Source organism: Lutra lutra, chromosome 4 (genome assembly GCF_902655055.1).
Source record: "Lutra lutra chromosome 4, mLutLut1.2, whole genome shotgun sequence".
In the NCBI taxonomy this organism is placed as follows: domain Eukaryota; kingdom Metazoa; phylum Chordata; class Mammalia; order Carnivora; family Mustelidae; genus Lutra; species Lutra lutra.
The window spans coordinates 104,691,964-104,707,345 of record NC_062281.1 but is presented as its reverse complement, the minus strand read 5'-3'; the positions used below and the strand labels follow the sequence as shown (position 1 = coordinate 104,707,345).

General features: G+C 40.9%; 1 protein-coding gene and 2 pseudogenes across 1 annotated transcript in view; 1 reads left to right on the top strand and 2 right to left on the bottom strand.

Annotated features, from left to right (window-relative positions):
- Positions 1 to 15,382, bottom strand: part of SLC25A24 (solute carrier family 25 member 24) — a 58,868-nt gene that overhangs the window by 17,959 nt on the left and 25,527 nt on the right. Inside the window, exons 3-4 of the mRNA XM_047726315.1 lie at positions 12,618 to 12,705; positions 1,888 to 1,999 (exon numbers count right to left, since the gene is read on the bottom strand). Coding sequence (XP_047582271.1) covers positions 1,888 to 1,999; positions 12,618 to 12,705 — 200 coding nt within the window. The remainder of the gene's footprint in view (positions 1 to 1,887; positions 2,000 to 12,617; positions 12,706 to 15,382) is intronic.
- LOC125098004 (segment polarity protein dishevelled homolog DVL-3-like) lies at positions 2,012 to 6,134 on the bottom strand (annotated as a pseudogene).
- LOC125098003 (heterogeneous nuclear ribonucleoprotein A1-like) lies at positions 7,148 to 8,303 on the top strand (annotated as a pseudogene).

Below are 15,382 nucleotides of genomic sequence, written 5' to 3'. Positions count from 1 at the left end.
AGGTTTGTTGTAGAGAAGAATCAAGTGCAATTTTACAGTGATAATCACCTTCATTCCTTAGAAAGTATACTACACTGACCTGAGCATACAGATGACTTTACATAGCCTGGTCACATGAAATGAAACACAGTATCAGTTCACAAGAAATGAAAGTTAACGGTAACTAAACATTTACCAAACTGACAATGACAACTTTCTTTCTTAGTAGATTCAGAGTAACTTTTCTCCTCTTGGTCTAAGTCAGAAAGAAAGGTCAGCCTTTTAAAAGATGGGAATCCTTCTTAGCTATGCAAAGAAATTAGTTTGTCAATTCTTAAGAGATATTCCCTTTATCTCAAAATTCTATACATGTTATTCTTTATACCACGATACATGCTTTAAACCTGTAAATGAAAATTAAATTAAAGCTATATATGTGAACACTCCAAAACTCATCTCCTATGGAGATTGCCTATAAATATTTTTATAGACTTGTCATTTAAAACATGCAACAGCTTCTTTATAAAATTTAGCTAACAGGGAGGTACTATTTAAAAATAATCCTTCCTCCAATCTACTCTATAAACCTTACATAGATTACAAATATAGCTTGAGATAAATGGAGTTCTAGAATGATATTATCTAAATGATTCTGCTGTAAAGATTTTATAGGTAGGAGTGTAGGGGTAAGAGGCTATACTATAGTAGTAACCCCCTCTTTCTTCATTTTACTATCAATAAAATGATTACAAAATTGTTAACAACTATCTCAAAGGTACAGTAAGGGTCTGATTACGTAAATATAAATTCACATAAGTAGAAAATGTATCTAGGCAACTGAATTACTAACATAGTATATTATTCTATACTCAAAGAAGAGGCATTAATCACCATAATTTTACAATGCTCTACTTAAGTGTAGGCATTGTTACTACAGCAATGTAAATGCTAGAATTCATTTATTATACATAAAAATTATTGAAATCCAAAAATAAGCTAGCAGAGAAGCCTACTGGGAAAATTAAAATTCCCCCCAAGAGTTCCCATTGGTTTCAGCAGCAGATTGCGCAATAAACAGCCCTTCATTCACATCAATATATGTTAGCAGAATATTAATGAAATTTCATTAAAATTTGAAAGTTTTGAGAAATACAGACAGACAGGTGTAAACTGCTAAACAAAAGAGCCAAAAGTGTTTTAACCATCAATGATTATTATTATAAGTACCTTATCCCAGAGATAAATCTAGACAGTTGATAAAACCAGCAAAAGTTTTAGAACTGGGGCGCCTGGGTGGCTCAGTGGGTTAAAGCCTCTGCCTTCGGCTCAGGTCATGATCCCAGGGTACTGGGATCGAGCCCCTCGTTGGGCAGGGAGCCTGCTTCCCTTCCTCTCTCTCTGCCTGCTTCTCTGCCTACTTGTGATCTCTGTCAAATAAATAAATAAAATCTTCAGAAAAAAAAAGATTAAAAAAAAAGGTTCAGAACTCATGCCTGGCCATTAGTCATGGCCAAGGAAGTAAAATCTTGGCAATCATGAGATGCTGAGGTTATTTAAGCAATGTATTATCTATGAAAAGTAAAAACCTATGACTTTCACACTTCTCTTGGCAAAATACTTACATGCAATAAAAGCTGGGCTGCTCATCTTCTTAAGATTTTTGGAAGGCAGTATCTCCTCCCAGTTTTGAGAATGGGAAAAATGGGTACCACATTTGCAATGTTTATACAGCCTCAGGGTTTGTTTTTCTTATGACATTCTGAATATACACCTAATAGAATAAGCAGAACTCTACAAGGAGCTACTGGGAATTGAGCACCCTGGCCTGTATGCATTACAGATTGTTCTCATGTAATAACTAACTATGGCTTACACATAAGTATAACGTAATATATATGGCATACTTACAGTAGAATGTTTCCAGAAACGGATAATTTCCTCAATGTCTGTAACAGGATTAAATAAGAAATAGTCCCTCCATTCATTCCAGTCTATTGTCATTGTTCCATCAGCATCAATACTGAAAATAAAAAGAAGCTAATTAAAAAACAAAAAACTTACAAGTAAAACATTATTGGCCATTTTGCAGAATGATAGCTTCTTCTCCAACGCAATATTCTTATGAAAAGATCCCAATTCACAATAATACGTTGTTGGAAATGGCAGCAAGCTTTTGATACACTGTTAGATAATTTTCATCATTTAGGTGAAGAAGGACCCCAAAGTCACAAAGAGATCTCACTGAAGACTACTTTTGGCACTGTGTCAGACTCAAACCCATGAGCTACCAAATACTAAAGCTGGGAGATTAAATATTAGGAAGTAGTAATGAATGGATTTATGACACATTTTTTCTTGCTTTGGCTCAGGAAGATACTTCTTAATGTTCTAACATTTGGATGTGATTTTGGAATATACTCAAAATATTCTATCAATTTCCTTCTCCAACCTCCTCAAAGCTAAGAAAATTATAGTAATTGTTAAAAAAAAAAGTCTAACTTGGTGATTGGGCCTGTTAAGTCTTAAGAAATCCTAGTACCTCATCTTCAACATTTAACATTAATATCCTCTAGCCTTAGATATTTTGATTGTTTTGTTCACTATCTACACCCAGGACCTAACATGGTTGGTGCAAAGAAGATTTTCATTTATTTGTTGAATTAATGACTGTTCTCTAAAAAAAGTTTGGGTGTCTCCCCTAGACATTATATTTATCAATAATTCATATAAAAATGATACATAAAGATAGCAGTCAAATCAAATGCAATTTTCAGGTCTTAATATTATGTTTTCTGGTGTGAACTAATTTTGATCTGCATATGTGAAAATGCACAAACTTTAATTTGTCTCAGCACATGGGTATTAACATTTTACATGAGAGCCCTAGTTACTACTCTGTCTATAACATTATTGTGGGTTGCAATATTTAGAGCTCTATTTTTATCACTATTTTCTATTTTAATGCAACTGTTTATTGTCTGACCCTACTCCTCAACCTCTCATATATGCATTCATAAGTATCTTCCACAGAACAAGGATTTTTGTTGATTTGGATCACTGAGATGGCCCAAGTATTTAGAACAGTGCCTGGCACAGAGAGAATATTTACTGAATGAACAAATGAATTCTAAATTCCACAGCTTAAAGCCACAGAACACTGACAAACTTCTTAAATAAAATAGTCTCACTGTGGGTTTAAATTGCATTTCTCTTCAAATCACCAATGAGGTTCAACATCCCTTATCATATTCACTTGCTATTCATGTTTCCCCATGTGGAAAACGCCTGCTTGTGTCTTTTTCCCATTTTTTTAGTGGGTTGGCTATCTTTTTCTTTTGTATGTACAGTTCTTTATATGGTTGATTCTAATACACCAAATTATAAATTAGAAAATATCTTCTGTCTTTTCACTTTGTTTACGGTATCTGTGAAGAGATGCTCTTAATTTTAATAGAACTGAATATATCAATCTTTTCATTTATGCTACTGCCTTTTGTGTCTTTTTTTTTTTTTTTTTAAATAAATCCTTTCCTTCACTGGGGTAAAGACACTTCCTTTTCTTCCCCTACAAGTATTATAGTTTCACTTTCACATTTAGGTTGATTTTTGTGTATGGTGTGAGGTATGTACCCAGCTTCATCCCTGTCTGCATGGATAAAAGAGGCACTACCACCACGTACTGCATAATCTCTTCTTTTCTGCAAAGCTACTTATCTTGTGTGACAAATCCCAGATATGGATGGGTCCATTTCTGGGATATCGTGTCCCTTTTGTCAACTTGTCTATATGGGTGCCACTACCACTGTCTTAATCATAGCTTAATAACAACTCTTGATATCCGATAGAGCAGGTCCCCTGCTTCCCATAGGCTCTTCAAGAATGTCTAGGTTATTCTTGGGCCTTTGCCCTTTGATATTAATTTGAGACTCAGCTTAACAAGTTTCTCAAAACAAACAAACAAACAAACAAAAAACAAAAAAAGAAAAAAACAGCTCTGGGAAGCCCAGGCATAGGCTGTAGGGGTGTGAGGGCAGCGGGTACTGGTAAGGGAAAGCCTTGGACCAAGGGGTGGCCCCCGGGTGTGGCAGGGGGGCCAATGTGTCCTGGTCAGAGATACCATGGAAGTCATCGTGATCACAGAGGGACACGTTGACCATGTTGCCACGGAGGTCCCTGAAGATGGAGAAGCACTGCCCAGAGGTGAGCTTGTTGCTAGTGCAGTGGGTAAAGTTGCTTTTGGAAGGCTGCTAGCATACTGGCTGGCCTCCTGCCAATCATGGAGGCCTTCCCCATTGTGGCACAGCAAGTCCACCACACCCAACCCAATGAAAGCATTGGGGATGGTAATTTTGAGCCACATGCAGCCACTAACCTCCAGCCCAGATTCAGAGGCCATGGCTTTGACAATGGTGGCTCCATCAATGTGGAAGGACAGGTGTAAGTCATTCAGGCACTGTCATGAATGGAGTTCGTGATGGAAGAGCTAGTGGAGGTGATGGTGCTCAGGACAGGGCTCATGCCAGAGGCTACTCCTGGGCAGTGTGAAGTAGCTATGTGGACTTGGGTCCCAGCCCTTCTGGCTACAGTTAGGGTGATGACCCCAGTCTGTGCACAGTCTCCTACAAAACCTGTACCGTGCTGTCATTACTCATGTTCTCACAGCTCATTTAGCTTGCCTGTAACAGCATATCCCCTAGATCTACGCTTCTACCAGCAGCCATGGCCCCAGCCTTCACAACAGAGACAACGCAGATGACTCCATCACCATACTCATTGCCTTGGCCTACAGTGGAGATGCCCAGAAACTTGTACTTTTCCATGAGAGTGACAGTGATGTTGAGTGACATGGTGGAGTCTATGGTGCTGCTGAAGGACCAGGTCCACTTAGGCCATGAAACCCCCTGCTTCCGACACCACTTGTCTTCTCATCAGCTGTGAGGTGCTCTCTGCTCTGTGGAACTGCGGAACCTGCGGATATAGTCATCCTCACCCAAATCAAAGAAGCTGGTGGTCTCCAAGTTGTTGCTCGTAAAGGTGGCTCAGTGATCACAGGCCCCTGGCTCTCACCACGGCTCCAGGTCTGTAGTTCCATTTAGCTGGGTTGTGTGCTCTGAGCCGTCCCTCCTGCATGGCCACTCGTGTCAGGCAGATATGAAGGAGTCCATCTGTGTGTCCCTGTGCAGGTTTTCCTGGCTGCTCCCACCAGCACGAGGGGAGAAGTGCAGGCCCAGGAGTTCCCATGCCTCCTCTGTGCTCCATGGGGCATGGCACATGTCAGCACAGAAGGGAACAGGCTCTGAGTGCAGCCCTCAGTGGACAGCAACTTCAACTAGGCATTGTCATCCCATATCTCCTCCTTCACCGCTCCAAAACCATGGTCCATAGACTGAAGAAGAATTTCATGCTTGTTGAACTTCTTATTCCATTTTCCTCCCTCACTGGTTTAGAAGTTACATCCCCAATTCCAAGACTTTCAGTGGCTTACTGTGAAATTTTGCTATGTACATATAACAACAAAATTTAAAGTTAGTATTTCACCTCCCTCTCCTGAGTAAGAACCTTAGGACAGTTTGAAACAAATTAGTCTCCCCTGACTCTTCTTGTCTACAATTTCAGCTGTCCTTTTCTTAAATCCCATAAATTGGTCATTATGGTTACACTCATGGCTGTCTCCGATGGACCACTCAAACAGCACACGGACCACTAGCTAAGAAACAGACCACTGGTGGTCTAGAGACCATTCCACGAATGTGCCCTTCACAATGTGCTTCCATGTCTTCACATGTCTCTGCCTCTACCTAGAATGTCCTGCCACCAACCCTTTTCACTAGAATAACTTCTACTCATTCTTCAACTCATTCTTCAATATTTTCTGAGGGCACACGATTATAAGGTGCTGAGTATGTAATAGTCAGCAAGACAGAAGTGGTCTGTGTCCTCAAAGCTTAGTGTAGTAGGAAAAACAGGCACTAGACAATGGCAAGTAATAGCTAATATTCACTGAGCCTTTGAAGGCATTGTTCTGAGCACTCTTCAAGTAAATTTATTTAATCCTGAAAATAATCCTACACACTTTTGTCTCAGCTTTATATAGAGAGAAAGGCTAAGTATTTTGTCCTGGGTCACAGGCCTGGTAAGTGGAGTAGGCATTCTAACTTTAGAAACTGCATTTCTAACCACTAACTACAGAAATAAGCTCATGGTTACCACCTGTAAGAGCCATGGAGCAGGGAAACAAGTTGCACAAAATAATATAAAATAAAGAAAACTACTGTAGGATGGAAGTGGGGTGGGGGGATTTGGGCAGTGCAGCTCCCTCTGAGGTGAAGACTGAAGGCTAACAAAGGATGGGGGGGAGGGGCTTAGTCCCTTAAGCAGTAAGAACTGCTTAAGGGACTAAGTGCTCCAAAGTTGGAAATGACTCTTAGAGAGCTCAGAAAACTGAAAGAAACATGATGGGAGCAACCTCAACAGATTTCAGCCATGTCTAGCTGAACATGCTCTTTGAAGTAACACAGAATGGACAGTCACTAAGAGAGTGGCAGGCAGGAATGACATGGTAAACATTCAGAATAATCACTGTGGCCATGGAAGACTGAAAGAGTCTAAGCTTCAACTGAGTAACTCCTATCTCATACTCTGACAACCTAGCCACAGCTGCTTCAAGCAGCGCCTTTCAGATTTCTCTCATCAATTTCCAGTTTGGGACACTAAGGGATGGTGAAATGGCAGCAAAGAAGCTGATACCTGGAGGTATGCGAGCCACAGTGACAGCTGAGTACTCAAGGGAAGGTCCATGGTTTCCACTGCTGAAAACCCTAATTACAATGTGCCTTTGAGAACCTCGTGAGGTAACAGAAAATATATACATTAGTCTCTGCCCCTAGTTGCTGACACAAAGCCCCTAAAACCCTTATAAATTCCTCAGTGATAAGAGCCCTGGGAGCATCTCTTGTTCTGATATCTGGTCTCTGACCCACCCCTGACACAAAGCTCCTAAAACCCTTGTATATTCCTAAGTGATAAGAGCCCTGGGAGCTTTTGTTCTTATGAGGTGGCTGTCTGGTGGGCTCCTGGATGGGGGCTGGTCACCAGATACACCAAGCCACAATTAGAAGCTTAGAATATTCAGTCCCCCACTGCTGAGTAAGCGTCATTAGTCTCATTAAAATCTCCCCTCCCACTGCCATCATGTCTAAGTCAGAGACTCCCAAAGAGCCTGATCAGCTCTTCATCCAAGGTTTGAGCTTTGAAACAACCGATGAGAGCCTGAGGAGCCACTCTGAGCAATGGGGAACGCTGACGGACTGCGTGGTAATGAGAAATCCATACACCAGATGATCCAGAGGCTTTGGGTTTGTCCCATATGTGACTCTGAAGGAAGAGGATTCGACCATGAATGAAAGGCCACACAAGGTGGATGAAGAGTTGTGGAACCAAAGAGGGCTATCTCAGAAAAGATTCTCAAAAACCTGTTGGTTTTTCCTGTTGGTGGCATTAAAGAAGGCTCGAAAGAACATCATGTAAGAGATTATTTTGAACAGTATGGGAAAATTGAAGTGACTGAGATTATGACTGACCAAGGCAGTGGCAGAAAGAGAGGCTTGGTTTTTGTAACATTTGATGACCATGACTCCGTAGACAAGACTGTCATTCAAAAATCCCACCCTGTGAATGGCCACAACTGTGAAGTAAGGAAAGCCCTATCTAAACAAGAGATGGCTAGTGCTTCATCCAACCAAAGAGGTCGAAGTTGTTCTGGAAATTCTGGGGTGCTTGTGGATGTGGTTTGGTGAGAATGACAACTTTGATCATGGAAGGAGCTTCAGAGGGTGAGGTGGCTTTGGGGCAGTCAAGGTGGTGGTGGATACAGTGGCAGTGGGGATAGCTATAACCGATTTGGTAATGATGGAAGCAACTTTGGAGGTAGCAGAAGTTATAATGATTTTGGCAATTACAACAATCAATCCTCAAATTTTGTACCCATGAAAGGAGGAAATTTTGGAGGCTAACAATCTGGCCCCTATGGTGGTGGAGGACAATACTTTGCCAAACCACGAAACCCTGGCAGTTCTAGCAGCAGCAGTAGCTATAGGAGTGGGAGAAGGTTTTCATTACTGCCAGGGAACATAACTTGGCAGGAGAGGAGAGCCAGAAAGTGACATGGAAACTACAGATTACCAGAGATTTGTGAACTCAGCTGAGCACAGTGGTGGGAGGGCCTAGCTGCTACAAAGAAAACGTTCTAGACAATACCCATGTGTACGGGCAAAAAAACTGAGGACTGTATTTGTGACTAATTGTATAACAGGTCATGTTAGTTTCTGTCCTGTGGAAAGTAAAAAGCATTCCAACAAAGGGTTTTAATGTAGATTTTTTTTTTTTTGCATCCACGCTGTTGATTGCTAAATGTAATAGTCTGATCATAACACTGAATAAATGTGTCTTTTAAAAAAAAGAGGAAGAATATTAAGTCCCCTACTCCAATTTCTCCACAGAGAGGAGAGAGGCTTACAATAGAGTTAATAATTGAACATGCCTATGTGAGGAAGCCTCCATAAAATCCCCCAAAGTACGGGACTCAGAGAACTTCCAGGTTGGTGAACACATCCATACCAGGAGGGCAACACACCCCAACTCCACAGGGACAGAAGAGCCTATGATTGGGACCCTCCCAGATCTCACCTTATGTATTTCTTCATCTGACTATTCATCTGTATTCTTCATCATATCCTTTAATAAACTGGAAAACGTAAGTAAATATTTCCCTGAATTCTGTAAGCCGCCTGAGCAAATTAATCAAATGAAATGAAGGAGGAGGTCTTGGGAACCTCCAATGTATAGCCAAATTGGACAGAAACTGTGGGTAACATGGGGACCTGCCACTTGTCATTGGCATCTGAACTGGGGAGGAGTCTTGTGGGACTGAGCCCTTAACCTATGGGATCTGACACTATCTCCAGGTAGATAGTGTTAGAATTAACTTAAATTGTAGGCTACCTGGGCTAATGTCACAGATAACTGCCTGTTGTGGGGGGAGGGCACACGTTTGGTGACCACAGATGTCAGAAGTGAAGTGTTTTCTGTGTGAATAGTAAAGAAGACACATAGAGAAAGGAAAACTAAGGTTTTTCCAGTATAAACATATTCTAGTATTTTTGCTAAAGAAGCACAAATGCTAATAATAATAATAGCCCAAAGGTGCAAAGGAATATACAGTTTATTAGCCATCAGGGAAATACAAATCAAAACAATAACGAGATACCACATTATACCCACAAAGATGGTAAAAATCAAAAGACAGCAAATAACGAGTGTTGGGAGGGTGTGGGGAAACTAAAGCCCTCCTTCCTGGCTGTTGCAACTGTAAAATGATGTGGTCACTTTCAAAAACAGTCTGGCAGTTCTTCAAAATGTTAAATATCAAGTTATCATATAATCGAGTCATTTTACCTCTAGGTGCATACCCAAGAGAACCGGAAACATATGTTCACACAAAAATTTGTGCATGAATTATTCATAATAGCCAAAAAATGGAAACAACCCAAATGCCTATCTCCTGATGGAGAAACAAAGTGTGATATATCCTTACAATGGAAGTGATGTGGTCTAAGAAAGGAATGAAGTACTGATACACACTACAACATGGATGAACTTTGAAGATATCACACTAAGTGAAAAGAGCCACACACAAAAGACCACATATTGTATGATTCCATTTTTTTCTGGTATGTCCAGAACAGACAAATCTAAAGAAACAAAATGGAAATCAGTGGTTGCTGGGGGCTTGCAGAGGAGGAATAAGGAGTGACTGCTAGTGGGTACAGGATTACTTTTTTTTTTTTTTTAAAGATTTTATTTATTTGACAGAGATCACAAGTAGGCAGAGAGGCAGGCAGAGAGAGAGGGGAAGGGAAGCAGGCTCCCCGCCGAGCAGAGAGCCCAATATGGGGCTCGATCCCAAGACCCTGAGATCATGACCTGAGCTGAAGGCAGAGGCTCTAACACACTGAGCCACCCAGGCGCCCCCAGGGTTACTTTTTAAGGTGATAAAAATGCTCCAAAATTAGGTAATGGTGATTACACAACTCTATGAATATATCAAAAGCCACCGAACTATATGTGCTTTAAAAGATCAAATTTGGGGCGCCTGGGTGGCTCAGTGGATTAAGCCGCTGCCTTCGGCTCAGGTCATGATCTCAGTATCCTGGGATCGAGCCCCGCATCGGGCTCTCTGCTCAGCAGGGAGCCTGCTTCCCCTTCTCTCTCTGCCTACTTGTGATCTCTCTCTCTGTCAAATAAATACATAAAATCTTTAAAAAAAAAAAAAGATCAAATTTTTTGGTATGTGAATCATATATCAATAAAGCTGCCCTAAATTAGTTACATATATATAATTATTTAGCCACTTTTGTTTTTTTAATTCCACTAAAGTGAACACACAGTGTTATATTAGTTTCAGGTGTATAATACAGTGATTCTCATCAAGACAAGTGTACTCTTTTTTTTTTTTTTTAAAGATTTTATTTATTTATTTGACAGAGAGAGATCACAAGCAGGCAGAGAGGCAGGCAGAGAGGAGGAAGCAGGCTCCCCGCTGAGCAGAGAGCCCGATGTGGGGCTCGATCCCAGGACCCTGAGATCATGACCTGAGCCGAAGGCAGCGGCTTAACCCACTGAGCCACCCAGGCGCCCCAAGACAAGTGTACTCTTTAATCCCCATCACTTATTTCAGCCATCCCCCTACCCACTGACCAGTTTGTTTTCTAGTTAAGAGTCAGTTTTTGTTCTTTTTTTTTTTTTTTTTTGTAGGAAACAAAGGTTTTGTTGGGTTTTAAGGGTTGCTGGAGGGGAGGGGCATAGGGGGATGGGGTGGCTGGGTGATGGACATTGGGGAGGGTATGTGTTGTGGTGAGTGCTGGGTGTTGTGTAAAACTGATCAATCACAGACCTGTACCCCTGACACAAATAATACATTATATGTCAATTAAAAAAATGAAAAAAATTTTCTTAAAGTCTGTTTTTTGGTTTATCTTTTTCCCCTTCTATTCATTTGTTTTGTTTCTTAAATTCCACATATGAGTGAAATCAGGTATTTGTCCTTCTCTGACTTGCTTCACTTTACATAATACTTCTAGCCTCATCCATGTTGCAAATGGCAAGATTTTGCTCTGTTTTAAGGCTGAGTAATAGTCCATCGTATGCAGGTATATATAGACACATACATACCACACCTTCTTTATCCATTCACCTACCGAAGGATGTCTGGGCTACTTCCATAATTTTATTCAGCCACTTTCAAATATCCATTCTTTTGCAGTACCCATGGTCTATTCTGGAACTTGGGCTTATAATTCACATTATTCCTAAAGCTATCAAAAAGAGCAGAGGAATATGATTTCTGGCCTAAAAACCAGAGAAAAACCTTCATTTCCCTGGAAGAATGTGACTTCAGGAACAGATTATTACATACCCCATACCCCACTGTCAAAATCCGGTTTACTTATTTTCATTTTTAGTTGATCATCTCCCTAGGAAAGCTCTCCTTATCCAATATTAACAACAGCATGCCTAGCTCTGAGACTTGGGGCCTCCTCTTGAGCGGCTGCTTTTAAAAGAAATTCTGAATAGACAGAAAGGAGGAAAATGCTACTGGTACAGATGCAAAAGGAGATAAATTCAATGATAAAGCCATGTAGCAGAAACTTTTGAGATAACATCAAAGACTTAAAGCATTCATAGGAATATAATTCCTTTTCCTGTTTTCTGTTATCACAAAAAAATTAATTAGTCCCGAGGGTGTGTTTGTAATAGAAGAGTCTTCAAGGGCACGGAGACTTCAGAGATCACTGCTCTATCCTGAGAAATAAAACATTAAGGCTATAATGGTCTGACTCACTGAACAGTTGAACTGATTACCCTGGGCAATAATGTTCAAACTGGCATCTCTGTTTTCTAAGAGTTTAAATCGGTGTTTCTTTGTGAACCTTTGGAATTTCCCTCTTACCTAGTCACATGTAGGTTAAATAACATGATGAACCTGCTGAACATCTTTTTTTTAAAAGATTATTTATTTATTTGACAGGCAGAGATCACAAGCAGGCAGAGAGGCAGGCAGAGAGGCAGGCAGAGAGGCAGGCAGAGAGAGAGAGAGAGGAGGAAGCAGGCTCCCGGCTGAGCAGAGAGCCCGATGTGGGGCTCGATCCCAGGACTCTGGGATCATGACCCGAGCCGAAGGCAGAGGTTTAACCCACTGAGCCACCCAGGCGCCCCGAACCTGCTGAACATCTTATCTTGGAACAATGAGATCCATTATCACCTTGGAGACCAAATGGGAAAAAAAGCAGCACGAAAATGCTTAGGCTCCTTCTTGTGGAGTGAATATCTCACTGCCATTTCACTGCCCAGGGGCCATCCTTGCAAGAGAGAACCCAGGCTGAGCTTATGCTTACCCACTCCTACACTTTAAATGTGTACATATGAAACAAAAGGGAAGACAAAGACACTGAACACACATAATGAGGAATGGTTAAGGTGCAGAGAGTTTTCAGCTATTCTTCAAATGAAGATCCCTAATACGAGATATGAAAAATAACATCAAAGAAACCCCACGATTGCCAATAAGACAAAGAGCTCACCTTTGAAGGATCAACTCTGCTTGCTGTTCAGAAATAGTTAGACCTAGTATCTGGAGAGACTGGACAATTTCGGAAGCCTCAATTACACCTTTAAAAAATGAAAAAGAGCATAAACTCAGACTCAGAATGGGTAAGGATCTTAGAAGTCATGAATTTCAAATCTCTTATTTTGTAAGGGAAAGCCTTGGACTCATTAGGGCAAAATTATGACTCTAGGCAAGTTACAGATTTCCTTAAATACATATTGCAACACCAACTCAAAGTGTAACAAATACATTTAATAATTACATGGACATTACCTCACTCAGAAAGCATGCAGTCCCATCAGTAAATAATGATATTCCATCTAAAGAAGAAGAGACTGAGAACATATGTGGCCCTACCAAGTACCAACAGTAAGCAGCAGCATGACTGAGATTCAAATCAGGACACTCTGACTCTGACGTGAAGTCCATTAGGCTAGGATCTATCAATATTACACGTCTGCATTTCTACACTTTATTTTTTTTTTTAAAGATTTTATTTATTTATTTGACAGAGAGAGATCACAAGTAGACGGAGAGGCAGGCAGAGAGAGAGAGAGAGGGAAGCAGGCTTCTTGCTGAGCAGAGAGCCCAATGTGGGACTCGATCCCAGGACCCTGAGATCATGACCTGAGCTGAAGGCAGCGGCCTAACCCACCGAGCCACCCAGGCGCCCCTGCATTTCTACACTTTAATAAATGACTAGGCAACTTTCACACATGTAAAGATGTGTTGCACAGGGTTAAAAGGAAGTAGAAAATGACCAAAAGAAGCCAAAGACTGTGGACTATTCTTTTGAGAAATCTGGCAATAAAAATAAAGAAAGTGGGGGTAGTAGGACAATGGAAGAGGGAAGATTATTATTATTAGAGAAATTAGAGCATGTTGGTATATAGAATGAGAGGAATTAGAAGAGGGGAAGAAAGAGAAAATAGACGCAATAAATGGGAGTGATAAATACTATGTTTCCCTCAAGCAGCTCACAGACTCATGAGCCCAAGACCAATATGCATGAAACAGGAGGAAACCAAACAAAGCATGAGAGGGTCTGATGCCAAGTAGGCCTGACAGTGAAGTTCTCCAGGAAAAGAGGAGGACAAAAATTACTCTTAGTGGTGAAGGCAAAGACTTCATTTAAGAGAAGGGCTCTGGGGGCGCCTGAGTGGCTCAGTGTGTTAAAGCCTCTGCCTTCGGCTCAGACCATGATCCCAGAGTCCTGGGATCAAGCCCCACATCGGGCTCTCTGCTCCACGGAGAGCCTGCTTCCGCCCCCCCTCTGTCTGCCTCTCTGCCTACTTGTGATCTCTGTCAAATAAATAAATAAATAAATAAATAAATAATCTAAAAAAAAAAAAAGAGAGAAGGACTCTGAAGAAGTCCCAGGATTTGGAAAGAATTTTCCTGGGGAGAGGAAAAGAGAAACAGAATCTGCACAGCGTAAAAAACAGAGGGATCAGTTTGTTAGCAAGGAAACTCCTTAAATGCCATTCTGAATATTCTCTGTTACAAATGCACTCTTAAAGAAATACAGCCAATCCTTATCATTCTTGGTAGTTATGTTCTACAGGGTCACTATGAACCCTGAATTAACAAACCACTGTTCTTATGGGGAACACAGGGCTAGGTTCCTTGAGCCTCTTATCACAACGTATTCATCAACCAATCAATATAAAACCTTGTCGGTATAAAACCTTGTTACAGGTATGTATAAATACTATATAATTCCATATTATAGTGTTGATTCTGTAACGTTGAACTCATGGTCAGTCATACTACAACTCATGCCTGAGTGACGTACACCTGCTCGCATTTAGGAATGCGAGATGGCACTTCAGCACTATGCTTGGGAGCCACTGTGAACAGCAAAATCACCAACAAAAAGCACAAAAATGCAAGACACATGGCACTAGACAGAAGGACACCTGTTTATAGTATGAGAGCTCAAACATCACTTTCTTCTCTCCCAGCGAGAAACGTGCTCACCAAGCAAATGAAGTCAAGTCCATGAAGGACTGCCAAAATGCTGCAAGCACTGATTCTGGAGTTACTTTTGGGGTTAAATTTTAGCAAGTAGGCAAGTTCTCAAATACACAATCCACAAATAAGCAGGAAAGACTGTTTGTGCTTTGCTTAAAGAAGTCTGATCCACAAAAATATGAACTTCTAATGAGAAACTGAAAATCTACAAACAAGATAAATTAAGAAAAAATGGTTTTCATTTACTACAAACACATCACAAAATTTCACCTTGAATTATTTCCTCTGGTTCATGGAGACTTCTCTGAAATGGACAACTGATATGGGCACAACTTACGTACGGGGATGACTGACCTCTGCCCCTGAGGTAGCTCCATCTCTTAGCTACCACCTGCCTTCACACAACACAGACAGTCCTACCTATGTGGCTGAACTGTAGTGGGCTCAAGACAGGATGAAAGTTTGCAGAGAAGCAAAGCTGCTTTTAATAACTACATTTTGCTAGATTGGACGAAGGCTAGACTTGGAGGTATGCAGTGTAAGGCTTCTAGGAGGTAACAAATGTTTAAAGAGCACTACTTTCCACCACAAACTCAACTTCCTCGATGAGTATCACAGACTGATGCTCATCCTGGACCATCATCTAATCCATTCAAAGGGTTTAGCTGTTTGAAGTGATTTGCTTTATTCCTAACTAAAGTTAAATTTCTTTATTCAGTATAAACAAGGAGCCAACAAACTATGACCTTCCAGCCAAATAAGGCC